Source organism: Chamaea fasciata, unplaced genomic scaffold, assembly GCF_029207755.1.
Source record: "Chamaea fasciata isolate MVZ Bird 193981 ecotype frontalis unplaced genomic scaffold, bChaFas1.0.hap1 SCAF_27, whole genome shotgun sequence".
Taxonomy (NCBI): Eukaryota; Metazoa; Chordata; class Aves; order Passeriformes; family Sylviidae; genus Chamaea; species Chamaea fasciata.
The window spans coordinates 3057556-3082878 of NW_027094112.1; the positions used below are offsets into that span (position 1 = coordinate 3057556).

The following is a 25323-nucleotide window of genomic DNA, read 5'->3' on the forward strand; positions in this document are numbered from 1 at the left end:
CCAGAATGAATATATGCAGATAAGTCCTCTGGGTTTTTCACTGAAGGGTGTGCACAAGCATATTTCAAGAGCTACAGAGAGACATTAGGATACAAAGATAAGTTGGGCAGTAATAGATTTTGAGAGGATGCGTGGTTTGACTTAAAAATGAATACAGCTGAGCACCATGAATTTTCCAAAGACGTTTATTTTTCCTGTAGCCCACAGACACAGCTGGATCCGGCAACGGAGCAGATTCTATTTTTCCATAAAGTGTCCATGTGACATTAAGCCCAGGCTAATACTGTCATCAAAGGCATTCAGAGAGGGCAGCAGCAGAAGCAATGGGAGATGCTGGGAGGAGGCCAGACAGCAAGGCACAAGGGCAGGGAGCACCTCCTCTCCCACTGCCACAGCAGAGACAGGGTGCAGATATGCATAAAGTCATTTTTCTCATCTATACCGGACAAACACAGCACCATGCAACACAACCTGCAGCTGGAAGTGGGTGGGGAGCAGGATATGGATTGTTATTGCAGTTACTGTTGGGAGCCGTGTGTGCAGGACAGTGGGGAGAGCCCAGGGAGTGCCCAGGTGTCAGCAGCTCACACAAAGCTCCCAGGGGCATTTGCTTGCTGAAGGGAACCACGATTCTCAGGGTGCATCTACTGGGACACACCTCTCCCTTGGAGCCATATCCACTGCATTTCAAATGCAGTTCAAGTATCTAAAATACCATGGAAAGAGACATTTTCTGTCTATTTTCTTTGCAGGAGGCAGACTACTGTGGTGTCTCATTAGGTTAAGGTTCCTTCCCAGGGTGCCCTCCCTCCCAGCTCTGGCCCAGACCTGCACCTTCCATGGCACTTGCTGTCCAGCCTGGCCAAGGGCAGCATCACCTAAAACATCATTTCCCTTCTAAAGGAAGATCGGAAGAATACTTTCTCCTGATTGCACTCTGCTGCTCACAATCCCCCTCCTCCCTCCAGCCCATGTCCCACACAGCCCCCACCCCACACTGTGTGTGCTGTACAGCCACACACGGGCAGGGCCTGGGCTGTGGGTACAGGAGGGTGACACACACACAGCATCGCTCCCTTTTACTTTGTTTCACGAACCTTCCAGCACCCGAATACTCCTCTGCCAAGTGGTTCCTTCATCCCAAGCAATCTGCACAGCAGCAGCCAGCCCAGAAGTCTCCACAGTGTGCAGGGCAACTCGTGCAGCCCTGCTTGCAGCTGGGACCTTTGCTCAGCCCTAGAGACTGAGAAAAAGGCTTTGGAAAGGCAGGCTAGCTCCTGCAGCCAGCACCATGCCCTTGTCTCAGCCAGTTACTGTACAAATGGAAAACACACACACATTATTTACAGCCCGTTTTTCACATGATGGAGCAGCTCTTGGCTCGGTCTTTCCTGATCTCTGTGTCACTCAGTAAGTCTGTCCTGCCAGGCATCTGTGACGCCCGCTTCAGTCCCCGTTTGGAGTTGCTGCGCTTCAAGTTCTTGTGCACCCTGTTGACCGAGGCCAGCGTGGTCACGTGGAACACGTCCCGCACGCTGTTCTCCGACACCTTGGAGGAGCACTCAGCGTAGGCCACTGCCCCGATCTGCCGTGCCAGCGCGCTGCCCTGCAGGCCAGAGAGAGCAGGGGGACAGGGAACAAGGTTAGCCTTGGTTTCTTGTCTTCTTTTCTTCCTGTTAGAGCCACCAAGCACCACCGGCTCCCACCAAACAACACTGGCACCCACCGAGCACTGACAGCTCCCATGGGCTCATCCACACCCTGAGCACCACGGCATGAGCAGGGTGGGGATCAGAGGAGGATGCAGAGGAAAGGAAGATGCTGGCACAAGGACACAAATGAGGCCAGGGACCGTCTTGGCTTCACCCTAAACCTGCAGTGAAGCCAGTGGCAGCAGGGCCATGTCTGAGCCTCAACTCTACAGTGGTGGTGCACTGGGGCAGGCACAGGGCAAGTGCTGAGGGGACACAGACTCCCAGGATTGGTCACCACCTGCAGCGCCTGCTGCCCACCAAGGGTACAGAGAAAATATGTCAACCCCTTTGGCACATCCTTGAGCTCAAATTTGTGGATTAAACACATTTCTGGACTGGGATCAACCAGGCAGTTAGAGAGAGCTCAGAAATCCCTGTGAGACCCTGCAGATGAGCAGGTCTTTTCTCACTTGGCTTTGCCCCTGAAGCAGACAAGACCCCCAGGAGCAGGAAGAGGGCTGAGGCCACCCCAGTGAAGCTCCCCCAGCTTGTCACAACACCCTTCTGGGGCACCCACAGGATGCTCTTGGGGCACCTTCCCAAGGTCACAGGGCCAGGGCATTGTGGGTCCTGCCTTACCTTTGCTGCAGGGCAGATTCTGGCAGCAGCTGAGGGCAGTATTTTTAGGTATTAATTAGACACTCAATTAAGGAGATTTGCTTTTGGGAGATGCAGTTTTTGTGTTCAGACTCAGAGTTTATTAATTCTTATCTATAGCGCAGTCTCACGAGTCGTGAGCTCTAACTAACAAGGTAGAAAATGGAGTACCTCTAACTCTTTCCAAGGTCTTCTTAAGCATAAACTATCCAATAACGAGATGACACCTTTATTATTTATACTTTTAACCCAATAACTGATCATTCGAGGTCTGCAATGCGGACTCTTTCAACTAAGAAAAAGCCACCCGAAACCATGAAGAAGAAGGTGAAGAAGAAGGACTTAGCCAATGCCTCAAATCCTCCAGCTTGCCCCATATATATTACTATATACTAAAACCTTAAATTCTGAGTTTTTTACCCTGTGAGATCACACAATACTATTCAAACTACACAGCCACAACCCCAGTGCTATCACTCAATTTTGGAAGCCTGTTGCACGGCCTCAGGTCAAATGTAGTGCTTGCTTGAGGGTCAGTGCCTTTTAACACAGAAAGCCTGAAATTTTGCAGTTTTGCCCCAACACAGAACCCAAGCAGGAGAGTCACTGGGAGCAGAAAGAGCTGCACCGAACTAGGAGATGCAGAAGGACAACACTCCCCTTTAGCTAGTCCAACTTGTCAAATCAGGCACTTCCACCTGCTTTGAGGAATGACTTTTTGGCTACTAACTGAGTGGCTGCTCAGCAGAGAGTCAGGAATAAGTCAGAGTCTTCCAAAGCTGGGGACAAGAGTGGTGTAAACACGAGCAGCTCCGAGGCCCTGAGCCACGATTGAACCAGCTGCAGACCAAGACCTGGGTGCAGTTGGTCACAGAGCACACCTCTCTCCTCCCTGAGCACTGCCCAAACACACCTGCTCATGTGTCACAGGGATGAGGCGCTGCTTGGAGAGCTCCCGGAGGGTGTTGAGGTCTGTCCTCATGTCCAGCTTGCAGCCGACCAGCACAATCTTCGCATTGGGGCAGAACTCCTGTGTCTCCCCTTGCCACTGCAGAGGAAAGGAGAGGCTCTGGTGGGTGTGACTCTTCCAAGCAGGGTGTCACAACTGTTCAAACACTGATTAGGATATCAGGGCTCTTTAATGACAGCCAAGGTCAAGGATGGGAATGGCCAAAGTACCCCTTGCACAACTTTATGGTCGCTTGTCCCAGATTATGCCCTGCAAACCTGCCCCATCCCAAGTGGTGGCACCCCAAGGGTGGTGCAAGGCCACAGGAGGCCAGTCCTGGCTGTGGTAAAACAGCAACCACACGATCTGGTGCTCAGATCTGGGACCCCAAGGGTCAACATGGCCGGTGGGGAGCTCTTTGCATGCTCACACACTATTTATTACTGGGAGCCACCTGTTCAAGACATTATGACATTCAGAGCATAGCTCTGGGCAGAGAAATTAAGAACTGAAGCAGTGGAAAGAGAAGGCCAGAGCAAACATTCATGTCCTTCACATAAATAGCTCCTTTCAGAGCTCCCCAAGTGAATGCCTGATGTCAGCTGTGTCTGCAGCAGTAAATAAATCCATCACCTGTGACCTCCCCCGGGGAGACCTGCACAGCTTCATCAGTATGTCAGTGCCCTAGTTACTTATCTAGAGGTGCTGAAGTAGGAAGCAGATAATAAATAGAGATTACCCCCAGCTGAAGTAGTCACCTGGAATTAGCAATTTCCTGCTACGATAGCTGGTGGTTAAGCATATGCCCTGGGCAATTAGAAGCAGAAAGGAAACCAAGCCACCAAGCCCAGTGTCCACAGCCTCATGGGGAAGGGAGTGCCAAGAACTACCCAAATGTCATTCAACTAAAGTATCAGACCAAAGAAACTGCAAAATATGAAAACTCTTATTTTCTAGCAGGAGATCGTCTTAGGTATCTTCAGGTATCTGCTTGCCAAGGACATTGACTCCCCAGGACTGAGGCACCCCCAGCCCCCGGGCAGCACACTGGAGACCATGGTGCTGCAGCCAGAGAGCACCAAAGGCCTACACAACCTCTCAATGAACAGATCAGTTCTTTTGGAGCTGGAATTCAAGCACCCAAATTTACGTGAAGGATTTGAGCTACACGGTCTGTTCACACCTGACAGAGGTCACAGCTTCTGTAGTGACACAGGGCTCCCTCGTCTATGGAGAGAGCCGTGACCCTCTGCCTGCATGACTGACACCTCTGGGAGCCCAAAACCTGTCGTGCTATCAAGACTTGTCAGAACCAAGGCACCACTCCATGAAAACTTGCTCTGTATGAAAGGCAGAGCTGCTTGCTTGCACTCCCTCAGGTGACTCTGCCCCTTCATCGGTACACGCTGTACAGCAGCCCAGGCATCAGAAGGGCGGCATTAATAAAGATTTCCTCTGCTCTATTTTTGCCTGAGGCTGGAACAGGAAATGTTATTTTCCTTATTTGCCTGATATCACAAGCTAAAACCCATTTCAACTTCATGGTGTCTTAGGAATTTTCCTCACCGCCATAAGGCTGTGAGCCTGCACCAAAGGAAACAAGGCATCTACTCAGAGGCACTTAAGAAATCCCCTGGGATTTAGGGTTTATTTTAAGTTACCATATCAAAAAAACATTGCCTAACAGCACTCAAAACATCTGTGAGGCTGAACAGGGAAAGCCACGCACTGAGCAAGGTGGACTCACACGAAGCGTGTGCAGAGAGACAAATAACTCCCAGCCCCACCTAATAATTGAGGGGTTTGTATTTCATTAAGTTGTAAGTGATGCACTTGCATTACTATTCTGCTGACTCCCAAGCTGAGCAGTGAATTCTTTGAGTCCACATGAAACAGACTCCCTCCACCCAGCCTGCTTGGTACCCGGGACCTGCTCTGGAAGACAACACTGAGCCATTGACCAATTTATCTGAAGGGTCTTTGTCCCCTCACCAGGACACTCCTGAGACAAAGACCCACTTCTCAGCCCTCCCAGCAGCTGAGTAAGAGGCACTTGCTTCAGCACAACATTTGGCAAAATGTGGAGAGGCCAAGAGGCCAGCCAGTACAATGTGACATGTTCAGGCTGTGGCCATTCAAGCCCCAGCAGCCCGGGGCTCTCTGAGGAGAACAGCCATGGGAGCCACTGCTCTGTGGTGCTTTTCATGCTTTGGTGTCTCAGAGAGTGTCACAAATGAGATGCCAGCCAAGGCTCCCCCCAGGACAGGATGCAGCTGCCAGATGCTTTCCTGCATAGCAGAACCACAGCTCCCTGACTTGCATGGAAGGCAGCAGGGTACAGCCAGGACCAAGAGATGTGATCGACCCGAAGCCACTTACCCTCACTCCTCTGAGCAGCATTCGGAGTTGCTGGGCTTCACTCCATCTCAGAGGAATTGTGTGGGACCTTCTCCCAGAAGTGACCCACTGGAGACCAGCCAGAGGTGCTCCACAGCAGATCCCCAGCCCTGTGAGGCTCTCTGGGCCCCACCAGCTGGAATATCAGCTTTGCTGAAAGGCACTAAGGTGGACGTAGAAAACTCAGCTGCTCCCGCAGGGCATGGCCACTCAGCTCTGCTGGGGCAGGCTTAGGGCCCTGCTTGCTCTCCAGGCCAGTGGCATTGTGCCATCTCTTCTTACTAATTCATGGGCTTGAAATTCAGCGACATAGCTCATTATTTTTGTTGACGAGCTATAGAGGACTGATTGCTGTCTTTTTTGCTATGCAGATGCTGAACTGCGGGGAGAGCCAAAAAACTGAGCACTGCGCTTTGCTTGGAAACAGGCACCAGGGGCTACTTCTCAGCTGCTGCAGGCAATCCATAGTCATTGGTGGTTCTGCTAACAGAGATCCATAATACCTTCCAAGGTCTTCATGGAAAACAGAACAAATGTTCTGAAATGACAACATTCCTCTCTTGTCCCCACATTTGTATGTGTGAACACAGACAGACCCCACACACATGCTGCAAGCTGCCATGAGCTTCCCCATTCACTGGGTTCCTTTCAAATGGAAATATCTTGCATTCTGCACAGACCAAGTAGAGCACCTGACCTTCCTGCTCTGAGCACACCACTCCAGCCAAGGCCTGGCCACAGGGCCAGAGCTTTGAGCCCTGATGGGAGCCTGTGACTTTATGATGCTTGTAACTCCCAATCATCTGTTCTGTTTATGCTGGATATTGTGTTCTGTGCCTTTAGACTGGTTCTGAGAGCAAAGGGGGGAAAGAAGAAGCGTGGAGGTTTTTTTGAGAAAACTGTCTGACTCCTACCATTCCTTCTCCGGACTGTGGGTTCATCCAAAACATGGACAGACAGCTGGACTGAGATCTGCCTTGATTTTAGTTTTAGCCAGCTGAGGTAGAGAAGTTCCCTGGACTGGTTTATTTTTCCTTTTTCTTGGGACTGTTTAAACCTTCTCTGGACTGAAAACACAGAAAAGCACCGGGACCTCACACCAGTGGCCCACCATGGCCCAGGACAGAATTTTCCAGCACCAGAGGAACTGATAAGAGACTGAGCGAGCCAAGCTATGCCCACGGCAAGGACTTTCTCCATTTGCCATCTCACTTGAAAACGAGAGGTTTTCTTGTTTCATATTATTCATTCTTTATGCTTGTGGGCACTTTGTTTGTTAAACAAATAGGTTTTTTCCCACCTTTTCTCTGAGGAGATTTTCTCCCGGACCGGTTGGGGGTAAGGCCATTTGGGTTCACCCCCCCAGAGGGACCCTATTTGGGGCTTTTCTCCCCAATTTGCCCTAAACCAGGACAGAGCCTCAGGGCACAGGGAGCCCATGGTGGCCCACAGGGAGGGTTGGGGGACTCACCTTCTTGAGCACACTGTCCAGGGTCTCGGGGCGGCTGATGTCAAAGCAGATGAGCACGGCGTCCGAGTCGGGGTAGGCCAAGGGCCGCACGTTGTCGTAGTAGGCCGAGCCTGGGGAGAGGATTGTGGTGAGCAGGGCCTGTCCCCCCACAGCCCCGGGGACAAAGGGACGCCCTGAGACCCTCAGCCAGGCACAGGTCCGTATGCCACATGGTGCAGGCTGCTCTGTTGAAGACAAAGGATGTTAACCCAAGCTTTTGACCCGTGCCCGCACACCATGAGGTTCAGCAGAGTTTGACTGGCAGACAAATCAGAATCACCAGGTTGGAAGAGGCTTCTGAGATCATCAAGTCCAAGCCAACACTAACTTCAACTAAACCATGGCACCAAGTGCCACATCCGGTCTTTTCTTAAACACATCCAGAGATGGTGAACCCACCACCGCCCCAGGTAGACCATTCCAATACTTTATTACCCTTTTTGTAAAAATTTTTTTCCTGATATCCAGCCTATATTTCCCTTGGCACAGCTTGAGACTGTGTCCTCTCATTCTGTCAGTTACTGCCTGGAGAAAAGAGACCAACCCGCACCTGACTACAGCCACCTTTCAGGAAATTGTAGAGAGTGATGAGGTCTGAGTCTGGCTAAACATCCCCAGCTCCCTCAGTCATTCCTCACAGGGCTTGTGCTCCAAGCCCCTCACCAACCTTGTTGCCCTCCTCTGGATGTGCTCAGGCATCTCAGAGGATATTTAGTTCCTTTATTTAGGCATGGAAGTGAGAGGTTCTGTCCTTGTTTTCTGGTATTTACCCCTGGACATAGCGAAGAGGTGTTGTTGGGACTGTCATGACACAAAGAGTGACACTATAAAAGTTTAGAAGGCATCCCTTTATTATGGCAGCCTGCTGTCTTTTATACAGTTTTCACAAACTTTATGGGCAACTTTAATTGGTTAATAGCTTTCTTGTTAATTATTCAATTGGTTAGTAAAAGGAATTTTACTTGTCCATCAAAACTATCTATTCTCGGAATGTTTACATCTTTTCTTTATTGACTCTCATGGGACAAATCCCTAGTTATTACCGGTGCACTTATTTTTCACCCTCAGAATAGGAACTTCTCATTCTTAAAATAGATTCATATGGGAATTTACAAATTGCTTGTTAGCTGCACTTAGAAGAAATGACAGACCAACTACAGCTCTATCCGCAACCACACACCGTAAGGTTCAGCAGAGTTTGACTGGCAGAGGATTTTAGTTCCTTTGTTTAGGCATGGAATTCAGAGGTTCTGTCCATGTTTTCTTGCATTTGCCCCTGGACAGAGTGAAGAGGCAAGTTTTGCATCCCTCTCCCTCCCCAGTGGGCATGTGGCAGGTGCTGGTGGAGCTGTGCTGCTGGGGATGCTGGTCACGCTGGAGGAAGCTCAGGAGGGCACAGCACATGCCTGGCTCACCGCTCACGCCTGGATTCCATCACTTGTCATGCCAGCGCTGCACCACTGACAGTGGAAAGGTGTGGCTGAGACAAGACAGGGAATGCTACTGCCGGTTTTTATCCTCCCTTGCCATCTTTATACAGGAGAGCTTGCTCACGCAGATTGTGAGAATTTGTGACAGGTAAAAATGAATTGCCCTCTTTCTGGATTTGTGCCGGAAAAAAAGACAGATTCTTTTTGCTGTATAAAAGAAGTGACAGGATTTGGTGAAGGAGCTATAAATGGAAGGGGATGATTCTGCATTCCACAGGAATTCTGTGAGCAGGCAAAGAGCCCAGCCTGAATCCTTCATGGCTTCTACTACACACATGTGCCCATGCACCCACCTTCAATGCAAATTTCAGGCAGTAAAGTCACTGTGCCATAGCGTTTTTATTTGCACTGCATTCTGTTGGTGAGTGCAGACACCTGAGCAAACAGCCACGGAGCAATCAGCTCACTGCTACTTAAAAACACTCTTTTGGTTTTATACTGCAAAGACAAATGACCTAAACTTCCTGGAGGGATGAGATGCAGATGTTTATTTATGAAAAGAGGAAACAGAGACACCCGAGTCCTTGTTGAATCTGCCTCCTCCAAAAGCAGGATTGCCCACCCTAGGCTGAGGAAGCCAGACATGCTCTTCCTGCTGCAGCTCATGGAGATGTCTGGACCTGACACCTTCCCACCCCAGGGGAAGGGTGCAGCCCAAGTGTCAGGTGGCTCCTTGATGAAGTTCAGCACCTGATGAATTATGGATGATGGTGGCTTATGTTTCCAGAAGGATGGAAATCTGCCTGGGCTAAGCAGGAGAGGAGAATGGGCTGATTCTCGGCAGGAGCTCAGATCCTGGGCCCTGTGTGCACAGGGGTTCCCAGCTGAGGTGCAGCCCAGGGTGGGGCACAGCCCCCAGCACAGCACTGCACACCAGGTGCTCTGCAAACACCCCGGGCCCCTCTGCAAGACCAAACCTGGGGAGCAGAGCTCCTGCCTCTGCCCAGAGCCCGCACGGGCCAGGCTGAGGGCTGTGTGGAGCTTTCCCAAACCCTGCCCAGTGCCAGAGACCGGCCATCCAGAGCAGACCGTGGCACCAACAACAGCAGAGCTCCAGGGCTCTGACCAGCCCAGCCCCTGCCACTCCCACACAGGGGGAAGGTGCCCTGGATTTGATGTGCAGTTGGATTCCCAGCTCTTCGAGCCAGCCCGCAGGAGCAAAAGCACCTGCACCCCCTGCTCCCGTTGGGGACAGATGGGTCTCTGTCCCTGCAAAATCACGGGGAAGGGAAGCAGATGGAATCAGCACAGAAGAAACAGACCCTGATCTCTGCAGAGCCCGGCCCTCTTCCTAGAGGGAAAGTCATGTCCCCTAATGGAAAGGAGCCAGTCCTTGTGGCATCTTGGCCAGCTCTGGGGACAGGGATGCCAGACAGGCAGGCACGGTCAGCCAGGGTGACCCAGTGTCCCGGGCACGGAGGTTCCTGACCCGGCCTGAGGCTCCCACTGCTGCAGTTCACACCAGGCACGGTCACACCACTCCCCGTGGCACAGCGAGGTGACCCAGCCCTGCTTTCCCAGGCAGCACCAGGCACAGCAGTGCTGAGCTCGCCTTTGAACGGGGCTTTCAGTCTCGTGTTTGACAAGGGCTGACAGGACAGGACAGGACGGGATGGGAGATCCAGCGCTGATCCGCATGCCTGAATTAACCTGGTCCTTTATCTGAGCCCTGCCCTCTCCCCCGTGCACACAGGGGTGTCTGCCTCCAGACAGGGGCCCTGGTGCTGGAGGAAACGTTCCCACGCACATCCTCTCCCTGCAGCTTCTCAGTTTTACATAAACACTTCAGATAAATCTACCCCCTCCCAGCCAAGGAATGCTCCTTTTGTAGGGGTAGTTTTGGCTCATTCAGCACAGACATTGCTACAGCAAACTGTATCATAGCAACCTGCTGCTCCTCAGCAGCCAGCCAGCCCCTGGGCAGAGAGCCGCCAGCGCTGCTGCAGCCCCCCACGATCGCACAAGACCCACACCAGCTGATCCCAGAGCCAGGAATCATGCCAGGAATCCTGCTGTCGTCACCTGGGACCACAGGAGGAGAGACTCCCGTGCTGGCAGGAGGAGATGAGGGAAAGGAAGCACGAGGTAAAGAACCTTATCTTTTTAATGAGATCAAAATTTGCTTCACATTCGTTAACTTTCTGCTCCAGCTCCAAGGAGTCGCCCCTGGCACCTGAGCTGGCAGTTCAGCTCACAGCCAGAAGCAGCAGCTTCTGCCCACCTCAGGAGACCCAGAGAAACCCACAGTCAATGCTGCCCTGTAGGGCAGGAGAGCTGCACTGCTCCCAGCCGAAATAACCCCCAGTTTGCTCTGGAGACATGTCTACTGTATCAGGAAATTCTGTGTGGGTGATTAGTCTTCTAGGTTTTGCATCTATTACTTTTTCATTGCATATGACAATTAAAAAAAACCAAAAAACAAAAAAAAAAAAAAAAAAAAAAAAAAAAAAAAAAAAAAAAAACCAACCCAAAATCCCCACCTACACAACCCAAAAAAAGCCAGTGCCTTCAACTCTAGCTCTTCAGTTTTACGGATTATGAGTACTTGACACCTTACAGATACTCCAGCAAGACACTCCAGAGACCCACAGTCTGGCAATTCCAAACACACACAGGAGCCCAAGGCTGGTGTGTCTGCAGATTCAGCCTTCCTGTAGTGCATGAGTCATTCCCCCACTTGGCATCCAGGTCTGCAAGAAACAGGACCTAAGTGCATCTGTTCATGATTAAAGAGAAAACTGGAGCAAGCCTACAACCAGCTTAAAAATAAAATTGACATAGTTGTCCGAAATTCAGGGGTGGATACAAGCATGAGTAGCTCCTCTTTCCCCTTGGCTGCTAGATCCTGGAATGCCTGGCACTGCAGCTCAGAGATGCCACTCTTGGGCAGGAGACAGAAATATGCTGTTTCATCTATACCAACATTGTACTGATCTTCATTTGTTCCTTATTAGCTGTTCTAGAGATAATGAGCCTCCTCACATAGGCACCCTCCATCCAACAATAGGGTATTACAAACCAGGAAAGCCAGTGTGCTTGCAGAGCCATGATCCGCTCTGCAAGGGGCTCCCTCAGCCCAGCTCTGGCTTAAAACAGAGACGAGCACTGCCAAGACCTAAATTTCTCAGCAGCACACTTGTCTTGGGGGGCTCACTGTAAACCCTCCCCAAAGAGCCAGCATGCTGGATTCTGCACATGCTGCTTTCTGCAGGGACTGCCAAGAACAGCCTTCGTGGAATGAAACAGAAATTCATCCCAGCTTTCTGGAGGGCTACACTGACAAACAGAAGAGTTTTGGGTCACCTCCCCACAGAGGTGCCAGATGAGCACCAGCCTTTAGAGATGACAGAGGATGTCCACTCTGCCAGACAGATCCCACCCACGGTACAGCCAAGCTCTGGGTAAGACAATAAAGCTGCCAAAGCAGGACCAAGTCAACGTCCCCAGGACTTCAACAACCTTCTGTCCTGGCTGAACTTTGATATTTGTCTTGCTTCTGTAACATCGCTGCAAACCCCCGAAGTATAGGAAAGGAGGAAATTGCTCTGTGACATGGAATAAATACTCTTCTGGGAAGTGCACAACTGAAAAAAAAAATAGCTCATCAGCTTGGACAATTAACCTCTGCTCCTAATTCTTACAATGCACATACAAAAATTAGTGAATTACTAAAGAGCCCAGCTGGCATACCTTCAGGATGAAGAGAATGGTATTTGCATAGGCTGAGGTGGCATTTCTGGGCCCCTCTCCAGATCTTATTACTGGAAGCCTGTCCCTCAGGAGGAGGCTGTTCTGCTGGATTTACCGGTGGAGGAGTCCCCAGCTCAGGCAGGCACAGAGTGCTTCTGCCTCATCCCAATCCTGTGCCCTGCCTCACACATGCAGCTACCAGTGCTCCAGAGAAGCTTGCTCAGATGCAAACCTCCCCCCAGCAACTGTGAGGAGTGCCTGAAAGCTCCTTGCAGAAGTCCCTGCTGGCTCCTGGGGGAGCATCACAGAGTCTGCCATGGGAGGACTGGCTCTGCAGATGCAGCTGAGGAACCCCCCCAGCCTTTCCACAATCATGCCTGCAGCAGGTAACCAGGGAGACCAGGGCACAAGTCCCTTCCTGCCACTCTTGCCGTGTCACAGGGACAGCTGGCATTGCCACAACCTCCCTGTCATCCTTTCTACAGGGTACAACAAGGACCCAGAGCGGCAACAGCTTCCTGCAGCACAGCCAGCACACACTCTGCCCTTAGGGAACACGGCTGAGGGCTGAATGAACACAATTATCTTGGTGCAATGCTGCACATTTCAGGTTTTCTCTTCACAAGCATTAGATCCCTCCCCAAGCATTTGGCTGCCAGATAAGGTTTCTTCCCATAGGGAAGGCTGGGCCTGTGCACTTCCAAAGTTTAATGGAGTGGAGATTTTTATCTTCAGAATCTGGGGCAAAAGGAGCAGGGAGAGCAGAGCATAGGAAAGAGCGGATCACCTCCGGGCTGTGGGAAAGAGGTCTGCACCTGAGCTGGGAACAAACTCACTCCACAGAACATCCTCCCTTGTCCACGAGGTCACAGCAGCCAGCAGGGTCAGCTAGCTGTCACTAAAGGCAATCTTTCTCAGCACCCCCAGAACTCCCAGGACATCCCATGGCCCCACAGAGGCTTGAGCCTCTCAGATCTGTAGGGGACAAAGGGCACAGAGCATGCTGCCCTTGATGTACCAGAACCGACCTCCACCCCTGAGCCCCACAGCATTGCAGCATGCCCCCCACACCGTGCACAGCCCAGAGGGATGATCCTCCTGGCCACTGCCCTACCCTGTCATGTCCTGTCATGTCTTCCCAAGGTCCATTCTCCACCCACTTCAGTATCAGCATTTCTGCTGCAACCCTTTAAAGTTCTGTCTGACTGGTTACTGACCTGTGTGAGAATGTGACCCAGCTGCAAGTATTTTTAGGATTAACAACGTATTTGTGCTGAGGCACAACACAAGCATGCTGGTTTTAGCCTCTCAGTCTGAACAGGAAGCATGGGAGGAGCTCTTTTGGTATGGAAAGGGCAGCTCCACATTTTCTCTCTGCCTCAGAGGGCAAGTAGCATTGAGCTCTTTCTGAGACAGAACTTGTTCTTACACTTTGGACGAGGCAGCCATGGCAATCCTGGAGCTGCACACTGGGAATCCAGGCACAGACAGCCGCAGCATCCATGGAGATGCCATTGCTAAACTCAGCCCCTTTCAGCTCTCTAATCTCATCAACATTCCTCAGTAGTTCCCTTAAAAGAAGGATCTGTTATCACAGCCTGTGGGTTCCCACACAGGCCATTCCAAGGCAGACTGTTTGCTGAGTACAGGCAAAGAGGAAGGCGGAGGGGGATTTGCAAATCACAGTGTTATTCTTGTCTTGAAAGCACATCTGCTGAAGAGACAGTGGCTGCGGAGGCCTGGCAGCCACACAGCTCCTCTGCTGTGAGCTGAGCAGGGCATTGCTGAACCTGTGAGCACTGACCTTTGCAACACTGTAGGCTGCAGCAGACACTGCGACTCGGCCACGCTGCATCCTGATGGTCCTCAAAGGAAAGTCCCCTCCAGCCGAGGCAACACTGACCTTGTGCATGGCACAATTCCAGGCTGGGTCTCCCACTGAGCACCGGCAAAGACGTCCCTTACCAGAACCAGGCAGCTCTACGCTGCAGCTGAATCTGCATCAAGCAGCTCAGTGGCCTCAGGTCACTCACTGCTCTGCCTGCCTGCACTGGGAGGCCACAGGCACAGTAGACACAGCCCCCCAGCATAGGGGGGCGAACCAAAAGCAAAGAACTCAGTCCAAGCTGCAAGGCACAGTGTGGGTTCCTCACAGTTATTCAATTATTACTGAAAACAGAACAAAAAATCCACCTAGAAACAGGGTAAAGGCTCAGACCTGACAGCATCAGCACTGCCCTACCTGGGCCTTGCCGAGGCACTGGGCAGCAGCATGGCTTGAGCTCCTCTCTCCCCTTGCTTGCACCCAGTGCCAGGGAAGCTCTGCAGAACAGGCAGGGCATTGGGCCAGTCCAGTATGGGCGCAGGGTTCACTGGAAATGCCAGGTCATGGTGGGAAACATTCCAAGCCCTGGTCCCCGGGCAGTGGGGCAGCCTACTCACTGAAGGCTCTCGCTGCCAGAGACCTGCTGAGCACCTCAGTGGCTCCACTTCCACACCTCCCGGAGCTGGGCAGACCCACGGACACTCCCTGATCCCACGGGGAAAGAAGTATTGCATTGTTGAGGAGAGCCTCCCCGCCCGTGCACGCCTGGGGGTAACAATGCTCCCTCCCAGACCTGACGCACTCAAACGAAACTCGCCCACTCCTTGCAGAGCATCGCTAATGATCACCAGCCATCCACCTTCCCAAGGAACAAAGCTCTTCCTGATGGGTCCGGCGCACAGGAACTCCGGGTCTGGGAGGCACTCAGCCCTTTGGGAACAGCACTCCCAAGCCATCAGACATCCGACTGAACAGGAGTTTCCCCCACCACAAGATACCAGCGCTGTGCAAAGGAGTTGTTCCTGTCCTGAGCGTGTTCAGCCAAAAGAATTTGCCAGAACAGGAACGAGAAGATCAGGAAAGCACCGTGTCCTCTGCAAGGCTCATGGCCACTCCCTGGAGCTGCAACCACGTCTACCCCATCCAGTCTGCAGGCTCTGCACCCCATCCCTCACAGACAAGGATGCCAAACTGCTTTTTAATGGAGGCTTTAGCAAACAGTAGGTAGCACAGGCTTCCCAGGGGACAGGACATTGCTCACATGCTGTGAAATGGCACCTGGAGCAATTTTACTCCCATGGTCCGTCCCAAGCTGGGACACAAATGGGAACAAACACAAAATGCAACCAGCACCTGCAGATGTTGCACAAAGGGATTTTCTCCCTGGTACATTCCTGGATCTAAGGCACATTTGACCCAGTGCAGAGTCCCAGCATTTGCCCTGTCAGAGCACCACAGGTTTCGCCCTTGCGAAGGATTCTCAGTGCTGGAAACTCTCCAGAATCACCCTCCAGGCCCAGAATGCCTTATCAATGGACAAAGAGTTAAAAGACATTTAAAGAAAATCAGGGATCCCAATACAATTTGGGAACCATTCAGTTCTCCATCACTTCCATCCACTCTATGTCAATAGTCCTCTAATGAGAGCTCCTCCCTGCCAGCTGCCAGTGTCACAGCCCATGTTTGCCACTTAGCAGGAGGGGTCAATTCAGCTCAAAAGGCTGCATTTTCCAACAGACTGCTATCAGCCAGGCTGACAGGACACAGGGAGCCGACAGCACCCTGGGCTGTACAGGGCTTACCAGTGGCACGGCTGAGTGGCCAGGTAGACTGCAGCAATACTCAGTCATCAGAAAGGGAGTTTTCCAGGCCAGACTGCACTTTCCCCATCACCCACTGCTGGATGATGCCCAGCTCACTCTGTGCAGCTCCCAGAGTCTCCAGCTGCTTCCTCAGCTAAGTATGGGGCAAGGGAAATTAATAAAAAAAGGGTGAAAAACAATATTCACCTCCTCTCTTCAGGTCTCTACTGATTTCTCAGGGAATTTCAGTTCCTATCACTTATCTAAGAGATGGAGAGCATTTAAAATAGAAAGTGTTCTACTCCTCGTGTCAGGATCACCCTTTCTCAACACCTCATTTTTCACTCTTGCTGGGATGGAATTTATCAGGAACAATAAACCCCTATATGAAAAGCAGCTTAAAGAAAGCTTAGGTAGCACAGAGAAGGGGAAGTGCCCACCGATGCCCGTCATTCTCCTTGGGGGTGGCAATGAGCTAGTCCTGATCCTTTCAGCTCAGCTGGTTCAACTCATTGTTGTGGAAAATTTCTTTTCCCAAAGCTCCCATTTATAAGGGCCTCTGAAGGCTAGTGGAAACTCAGCAGCAGTTTGCAGTCTACAGTTAAAAATTTCAGTTTGATTACTCGGGAAAACTGCCATACAGTGCTTTGTAGGATTGTTTATTAAGAACTAACTCCTGTGTATTTCAAATCAAAGGGAATTTATCTGGAAAACTACCTGATGAACTCTATCTACAGCAAAGCTGTTAAAAAGGTCTGACATTTTTCATAGGAGAAAAGAGAAAGAATCAAAGCCCATTTCCTTTTGGCTGCAGAGACAAATATTGGAAAAACATCTTCTGTCGCAAGGGGAAAAATGAACGTGTGACAGCATCAGATGCAGGTGTCAGATACATACTTTAAGGACTTTTTATCATGTCCTTTTCTTTAAACATTTGTAAGACCAAAGCAGATCATTCTGTAGAATTCCTACAAAGCAAACGGTGCTTCGAACGTGCTTCCACACCCTCCAAAGATGAAGTTTTTTATATCAAATACAGATACTCAAGAGCAAAGCCATTCAGTGCCTAGCAGAGATAACCCACCACATCCCCTTCCAAGGTTGCAGAAGCCCAAAGTTTGGAACTCCCCCAGTCATGGGGGTGAACAAGCTGCGAATGAACACTCATGTGCACCCCAGTGACACGGGAGGTCGACCACCCCCGAGTCCTGGCATGCCCTGAGCAGCTTCAAGGAGCCCTCTGCAGCCCCAGATCAGCCAGGATGGTTTCACTGTGGCCACGTCTGAGAGTCTCCAAACACACACCAGCCCAGCACCAGCCACCCCACAAGGCTTCCAAGTCATAAACACCACTCTGTGCTTCAAGCACAGCTCCTGGTCGAACGCTGGGAGCCAACACCTCATCCACAGCCCCAGCCCCAGCAGCTGCCCCAGGACCCAGTGTCCTCATGGATCACAGCACATCTAAATCTAATTTCCCTTTTTGTCTCAGGGAATAAAAATCAGCAAAGCAAGGTCTCCTAGGTCAGGAAGCTCCAGAAGAAGACTCAAACATATTTTACATGTTTGAGCTAGTCCGAGACTCGGTAATGGCACTACTCTAAGTAGAGCTATGCTGATCCTATTGCTGTCATTTAATAAATGCAAGGAATCTGAACAAACAACAGGAAAAAACAGTTCTAGGTTACGTTTTAATTTACTACTGCTCTTGGACACTGAGAGGACTTCATTTGTCATCAGGATTCCAGAAATTATGAGAATATGGGGAAAAAGCATCAGCAAGCACACGGTGTATATTCATCAGCAGAGCACAGCACTCAGCTGCACGGCTTGTACAAAAGGATCCAAAGGTAAATTAGAAAGTGCACGTGAACTTTGTGGGATACCAATATTTCTATTAGCCCTGCATCACGCACTTCACTTGCAACTCATGCCTCCACTGAGGCACGAGCAGGCACAAAGTTTGGGACAGGTCTTGGTGGGCTGGGACAGCTGTGCCCGACGCTTCGCGCAGAACCACAACCGAGGACACAAAGAGGCAAAAGACGCCAAGCCAAAAAGACGCCAGAGAAGCCCAGAGGCTCTGTGGCAGCGGGCAATAACAGGCCAGGACATCCCTCCCGAGGTGAGGGCTCCCTCATCTCCCTCCTCCCCGTTCCCCTCCGGCCTGGCTGGCAGCCGCAGCCGGTTCTCTGTGTTCGCTGTCTCCCCGCACATCGCTGCAGCACCGAGGCCCCGCAGAGCCGCGCCGGCGGCGGGACAAGGCAGCGCCCGCCCGGTGCGGCGGTACCGGCGCTGCCCGCGGCCCCGGCGGGGCTGGCAGGGCTCGGAGCCGCTGCCCCTGCCCCAGGCACGGCCCGGCCCGGCCCGGCGGCTCCGGGAACGGGCAGCCCGTCGGTCGGAGAGAGCCGGCCCCGCCGCCCCCCCCGCGCAGCCCCCGGCCCACCTGAGGTGTCCCACATGTTGAGCTCCGTGCGCTGCTTGTCGATCTCGAAGCTGGCCGTGTAGTTCTCGAAGACGGTGGGCACGTAGCTCTGGGGGGAGATCGGAGGGGAGAGCAGAGGTGAGCTGAGGTGATGCGAGGCGCAGAGCCCGGCCCGCCCGCCATCCCTCCTTCCCTCCCTCCGACCGCACCTCGGGGTAGCAGTCCTTGGCGAAGACGTGCAGCAGCGCCGTCTTGCCGCACTGCGTGTCCCCCACCACCACGATCTTGCAGCGCGCCAGGTGCCCCTCCATGGTGCGGGGCCGCCGCGCCCGCTCCGCCGCTTTACCGGGCCGGCCCCGGCCTGGCCGCGCCCCCGGCCCCGACGGCACCAACCAGGCGCGGAGCGGAGCCGGCGCTGGGCAGGGCCGAGCCGCCACGGCCGCGGCCCCGGGAGCCGCCCCCCGCCGGCCCCGCCGCCCCTCGGGACGTCCCCTCGGCGCTGCTGCCGCTTGTCACCGGCCCCGGGACGCGGCGTGCGCGGGGGGTGGAGGATCGGGGGTGCCCGCTGCACCGCGGACCCTGCCCGGGGCTCGGCCCCCGGCCCCGCGCTGCGCTCCCTGCCCGGGAGGTGCCCTGTTCCCCGGGGCCTCCAGCTCCGGCGCTGCCCAGGGAACGGGAGCTGTTCCCGGAGGAATTCGGCAGAATTGGACAGGCGGCATTCTGGCCCGCCTGGCGGGCGTTCGAAGAATCCCGTATCCCCGATGGCCGCGGCCAAGTGACATCAGCCGGGGCAGGGAACCAACCTCTGCAGCGGCTGCATGACCCCAGGCCCGCCTCGCAGCCCTCTGCAGAGAGGGCAGCGATTTCTGTTCTCCGTTCCTCCTTCAGCACAGACAGCACATCCAGAAATTACAGACAGTGATTTTAATTAGCAGGCTTCTCTGCTGCTAATATTTTGCTGGCCACATCTGCAAAAAGGTTCACCTGAATGCCGCACTGACAGGCTGCCTGTCACAAAATGCTGTAAAAATAGTCACAAGGAAGACAAAGAAGAACTGGAGAAGTAGAAATGAAAATGTTTTGGCAGCGAAACAAGATTATTAATGGACTGAGGGGGCAGATTGTTTTCACTGAAATCACAGTCATTTTTTGTATATAAATATTGGTGCTGTGCATGGTGTTGGGATAAGAGCAAAGACAACGTGCAAGGCATGGGGGGTTGCCATGCAGGTACCCAGTGGTTTCAGGTGCTTCTTGGCCCTCTGACACGCTTGCCAGCCAAGCCAAGCCCCGTGAGACACACCAGCCTCAGTCACTTTGGTGAGCCAGATGCCTCCACGTGGTCACAAACCACACAGGTCCCTCGTCTCAGGATGCACCCCTAGGACAGCAGCCAAGCAGGCCTAAAGGCTGTCTGTAACACATTCAGCTGACCACATGGGAATTCAGGTCCCACCTCACTGACACATACCAGAGAAGACCTGAAAGCTGAAAGGATGAGGTGGCCCAAGGAATGGAAGTAGTCCTGGAATCCCTGTAGCTCCTGTCCTCAACTGATCTGATTCCTACATTTTCTGGTCCAGGAGCTGGCTCAGTCCGTTCTTTGTTCTCCAGCTTTGCCGTGGGTTTTGCTGCAGCATCCCTGGGCCTCCCAGGCTTGTGTTAAGCAAAATGATGAGTGACTGTCTCATGCTTGTTTCCTACAACCCTCTCTGGGGAAAGGAGCCTGTGCAGCACTGTGACAGGTTTCATAAGGCCTGTAGTGATTTTTTGACTTCTTATATGTGCGCATGTCACTCCATTTTTATGCAGAACAATGGAAAGAAAAGTTCGTTGTCTTGTGACTGCAGGTAAAGGAGTGCAGTGTATTCATCAGTGTCACCTGGAGCAAGGTTTTCCCCTGGCCAATGCCCTTTCTGACAGGGTTTCACCGTGTCTCTCAATAGGAAGTAGGTTTTTGCTCCCAGACATCAGATTGTTGAAACCCTGACTCAGTGGAGGCAGGACGCTCTCTGCAGGGAGTGCTCAGACTTCTGCAGACCCAACAGCTACATCTTCCTTCAGGAGAGGGAGAGGCAGCAAGCTGCCCCTCTTGCTCAGAGCTGCTGGGAACCATCATTGCTGAGCCTCACATCCCCTTCAGTGCAGAGCACCCCTTGGCAGGCAACACTTGCAAAATGTATTCAACAACCCTTCATCACGGTGTGAATTTTCAGAGTCGGCTGCAGAGACATGCTGTGACTGTCACTGTGTGTGGAGAGGCGACAGATGGCTCTCATACATTTGCTCCTGGAAGTGCTTCCCCAGTGGCTGGATCCTCCCTTGCTGATCCGCCCTCTCGGGGTCTTAATTGCTCATTATGAATTAAATTCATTGTGTTATATTGATGCCTTTTTCTGTACAAAGAAACTGGAAGACATCCTGCACTGGGGAAATAAACTGTGAGAACCCAACTTTCACAGAAAGACCCACAGCCTGAAACCCGGAGCCTGTGACATCTTCTGGTCTGCAGAGCCCCAAAGTTAGGTTCTGTACAGCCAGTCACAGGCTCTGGACTGAACTTCGAACGTGGTGATTAATTCAAAAATTAATTACTGAGTGAGCAATGTCCTGTAGTCTGTCACATGGCCATGGTCCCTGCAAGAAGCACAAATACACCTGGTGAGAGGTGCACTGGTGTCACCCTGGGATCACAGAGAGAGCTCCTGCTCATCGCACCATCCAGTGACAGTTTCCTGGATTTTTATGACGATTGTTCACTTTTAACCCATCTTCTGACATTTGTCTCAATGTGCAATGTCTTATTTCCCAGCCTGGAAGAGAAATAAGGGACACTTTAGTGTCTTACCAGATCTAGTCTTAAGTATAGTTTTGGACTTGTCAAATATGCGAAAGAGCTAGAAACCATCCAGGCCAAGCTGTAGAGTATTGCTAACTATGAACACTTGGAGTTAAAGCGTTCACCCGGAGTGGTGTGTTATTTGTTGCTTTCCCCTAGAAGATAAAGAGGTAGAAAAGCAGTAGAGATGCAGCAAAAGAATACAAATCAGCAGCAATTAGGAAGGTTAAAAAAAGAAAGAGAAAAAGAATCCCAGCCAAATCCCCTTTCATGTGTCCAGCCTGTTTACATTCTGGACTAGAATAGTGCTGATCTGACTCACTGCTGGCATTAATGAAGTTTGCACCTCTGGGTAAGCAATTTAATTTATCTCAGCAAACCAAAGCTCATTATAACAGTCCATAAATGCTATCAGATGAAAGCAGCATCCTTCAGCAGTCTCGGGGATTAAAGCAAGGAGGCATTCAACTGCCAAGGCTTCTGCTGGAAGAACTGCAGTTGGAGCATGTGTGCTAGGGGCTGAGGAAGCACAATGCCTCAATTACTGCTGCGGATTTCTCTGTGTCAAGACAGAGATCTGGAGCCTCTGAAGCACTCCTCTGGAGATGAGCAGCGCCCTTTTCTCCTCCACTCTCTCTCCAGACATCTCTCCTCAGGGTTCATCAGGCCCAGTAGCAGCTGGAGAGAAATGGAGAGTCTGGGGGACTCCATAGGTTGGCCACAGCTGGTCGCTCTCCTCCAGGGAACAGAGCCACCACAGCCCCATCCACCACAGGAGCCCTGACAGGCTCCTTGGAAGGGAACTGCAGCATGAAGGCATAAAAAGAGATTTAGGGTGGGAGGAGGAAAATGGCTGATTCTGTCCTCTTGGATGTAGAAACCTCCTTGCCACACACCCTGTCCTGGGCTGGATCCAATTACTTGCCCTTGTCCTTGCCCTTTGCCTCACTCTGGGTGGAGGCAGTGCAGCACCCACACTGATCCCATCACTCCCTTCCTGCCAGGGCGGCCTGCGAGGCTGCAGCTCCAGCACTGCAGGGTGACAGAGCAAGCCCAGCTGAGCCTTCCCCGGCAGAGCTGCTCAGTGGAAGTGGCTTCTTCAGCAGGAGGAGTGGTCTCCACTGGCTTCACATTTGAAATCATACCTTCAGTTTTGCAATTCTTTTTCATGTGGAGAGTGGTGGAGGTGGGGTGGACAAGGGATGAACAGAAATAAACCCTCAAAACTTTCAATTTCTTTTCCATTTAATTTAAAAGATGAATTGCATATCCCAAACACAAATTGGAGCAAAAGCAGTGTTTAAAGTCTTCCTTTCTGCAGGACCAACACGGTGAGGCAGCATCCTCCAGGCTGTGTATGCCTGTGCCTGTGGGGCTGCAGGGTGGTGGGAAGGTCCCTGCTGCATCTGAGGAATGGGGCTTCTCTGCGGGGCTGCTCCAGCCAGGCTGGGCTCAGGTGAGGGTCTTGCCTCTGTGCCCTGATGTGTTTCAGTCCCACCCTTGCTCTTCTCTGCAGGACTGCTCCTGTTCCTGGGGTGAGCCAGGGAAACATCAAGCAGCTGGTGCTGCTGGAGCACAGCAGTGCCAGAACCTGCCAGGAGCCAGGGCTCTCAGACAGCAGCAGAAATGCTGGTAGTGCAGAGAAACCCAGGTCTTGATCCAAGGCATAGCCACACTGCCCAGTCCTGCCTGCTGTACCCCAGAAAGCCTCAGCACACAGAGGCAAGTCTGTGCACTTTCAGCGAGGTAAGACGCTGACCAGAAAATGGGGTTCTCATGGATGCACAGCATGTGGATGTGCTAAGCCTGTAATTTGGGGATGATAATTGTCAGTAAATTATTGATGCTGTGGCATAAGGTTGAAGCTAAGGAGACTGTTTCTCATTTCACATGATTTCTCCAGGGACTGCAGTGGAGAAAATGCCTCCTTCCAGAGGAGGACACGGTGGGATGCTGTTCTGTGCACACCTGGAAGCTGGCCTCCTGCCAGCCACTCGTGCTGCACATCCACAGCCTCTGCTGCTGCGGTGGTGCAGGGGAAGGGGCTGGAGAATTCCCACAGTCCATGCCTTGTGGGAATGATGCTCTGTGCTGGGAGGATTTCTTCAGTCTGCTGCCAGTGCGAGGAGTGAGCCGCCGTCCACTGAGCTTCAGTTAGCACTTGACAACTGCCTCAATTTGTCTCTGTGATCAAAACAGCAGTGCAGGGAACTGCAGCTGTGAGTGGCAGGTTTGTCTGAGGGGTTGTGTCGGATCTCTTCCACCTGCTGCTCCACCTGTCAAATCTAGATGTAATTTACTGTGATACAGGCACAGTGTCACCCAGGAGGCACAGCATTCCTGGTGCGTGTGATGCGGGTGGGACATCTTGTCTGTGTCTTCCTCCCTGTGCATCCTAACACGCTGCAAACATGGGTGAAGAAAAGGCAGAACAGAGGCAGGAGGAATCTTTCTCTTGAGTTCCTAACAAATCCAGGTAGATGAATCGAGGTCAACACTTGCTGTAGAGGCAGGATACCAAACTGTAGAGCCCTGAAAGTGTGTGTGTGGGTCCCAGCACCCCATGGCGGCCGACTGCAGCCCCACAGCAGCTTCCCTAGCCTGCAGCTGGGGGGACAGGGAGCAGGGGGGCTCAACGAGCATGGGCAGCACCAGCAGAGCATAAGAGGGGGATGGTGGCACCAGGTCAGGGCCAGAGCACATCACCTGTGGCATGCAGCCACCCCATGTCCAACAGCCAGGCCCTGGTCACCAGTGGGGTCTCAGGAAGCCCTGCCCTGTGGGGTAAGGCTTTTGTGGGTCTGAGACTCTAGGGCTCCTGAGAGAGCCCTAGGAGCTGGCACAGGCAGCTGGCTGCTGATAAGAAAACTGCTGCCAGTTGGTTGGTGTATTTTTTTTTAATTTTCTGCCTGGTCACTGATAAAATGTCCTTGAGTGCAGAGGAGAGGGAGTGCTAGAGCCCTTCGTACAGAGGACAAGGAACAAAGGGCCAGGCAGGGGAGCTGGCACTGCTCCTACTGTGGCACATCCTTCTCAATCCCTTTCAGGGGATCAGGAGTGACTGCAGGAGGCTGGAAAAAGCAAGACAGCAGCTGACAGGGAGGTGCAGGGCTGCTGGAAAGCTGAGTGTCTGGCAGAGAGAAAATGAGGACAGTTACCTTGGTGGCCTGTGCCCACCTCTGGCAGTAAAGCACAAGTCAGCACCATTCAGAAGGGCCCTTGGCCATGTGCTTCTGGGCAGCAGAAGCTCACATTTGGAGAGCTTGCTGAAAAATGGGCTGGAGCAGTGAGCACAAATTCCACTGGGAAAAATAGTTTTCTCTAGCTAATATTCTCTTGCTCTTCTGCCCCAGTGTCCTGTCCCCAGTAGGCAGCTGCTGGGATGGGCTGGGGATCCCAGGTCTGCAAGCTCAGAGTGTGCCAGCTGCAAATGTCCAGCCCATGCCCACACACCAGCACCTCCCTGGCTGCTCCCCGAAACAGCTTCACTCACACCAACTCCAGAGCAGCAGCAACCAGGACTGACCTTAACCCTGTTGCTTCAATACAGTGAGAAAACTGCCCCAGCAGGACACAAAGTGAAGTGGGTAAGGATTTACAGGAAAAATGTTACTGATTGAGCTGATAAGGAAAAACTGACTCAGGAACATGAAAGAGACGAAGGCAGAAAGAGCATCCTGCCCAACCACAGAGACCTGCCACTGTGCAGAAATGTCCCTGTCCTGTCCAATCTGCTCCAGAACTTCACACAGCTGGAGCAGTCTCGCAGAAAAGGAATCTGACTTCCTAAATCCACTGCTTTGACTGACCACTCAGCCTCTGGGGATCATCCCCTGAACTCTGGGGCCAGTAGAGGCTCCCTTTGGACCAGCATGTTTCAGCCACCACAAGAGCCCTGACAGCTGGGAATATAAATCACAAAAAGAACGGCTAGGAAAGCTCCTAGGAAAGCTCCTAGGAAGAGCAGTAGAAGATAAAGGATTGTTTTGACTGCTTCTTTCTAATCTGGGGTGTGGGAAATGCCCACGCATCCGGAAGGCACATC

General features: G+C 52.2%; 1 protein-coding gene across 1 annotated transcript; it reads right to left on the bottom strand.

Moving 5' to 3' along the window:
• Positions 1-167: 167 nt before the first annotated feature.
• On the bottom strand, positions 168-18836 carry RND2 (Rho family GTPase 2). Its single transcript, XM_066204970.1, has 5 exons — positions 18649-18836; positions 18461-18548; positions 7169-7278; positions 3265-3399; positions 168-1606 (listed from the first exon to the last, which is right to left on the bottom strand). Exons 1-5 carry the CDS (start codon positions 18748-18750, stop codon positions 1358-1360), a joined length of 684 nt encoding a protein of 227 aa, XP_066061067.1. The 5' UTR covers positions 18751-18836; the 3' UTR covers positions 168-1357.
• Between the last annotated feature and the right edge of the window lie 6487 nt (positions 18837-25323).

What these genes read in the sequence shown, in the direction of transcription:
- RND2 (XM_066204970.1), bottom strand. Translation starts at nt 18,750, where the DNA reads ATGGAGGGGCACCTGGCGCGCTGCAAGATCGTGGTGGTGGGGGACACG. An exon ending in CCAAGGACTGCTACCCCGAG is followed by an intron (nt 18,549 to 18,648) that starts GTGCGGTCGGAG and finishes ATCTCCCCCCAG; the next exon opens with AGCTACGTGCCCACCGTCTT. An exon ending in TGGACAGTGTGCTCAAGAAG is followed by an intron (nt 3,400 to 7,168) that starts GTGAGTCCCCCA and finishes TTTCCTCTGCAG; the next exon opens with TGGCAAGGGGAGACACAGGA.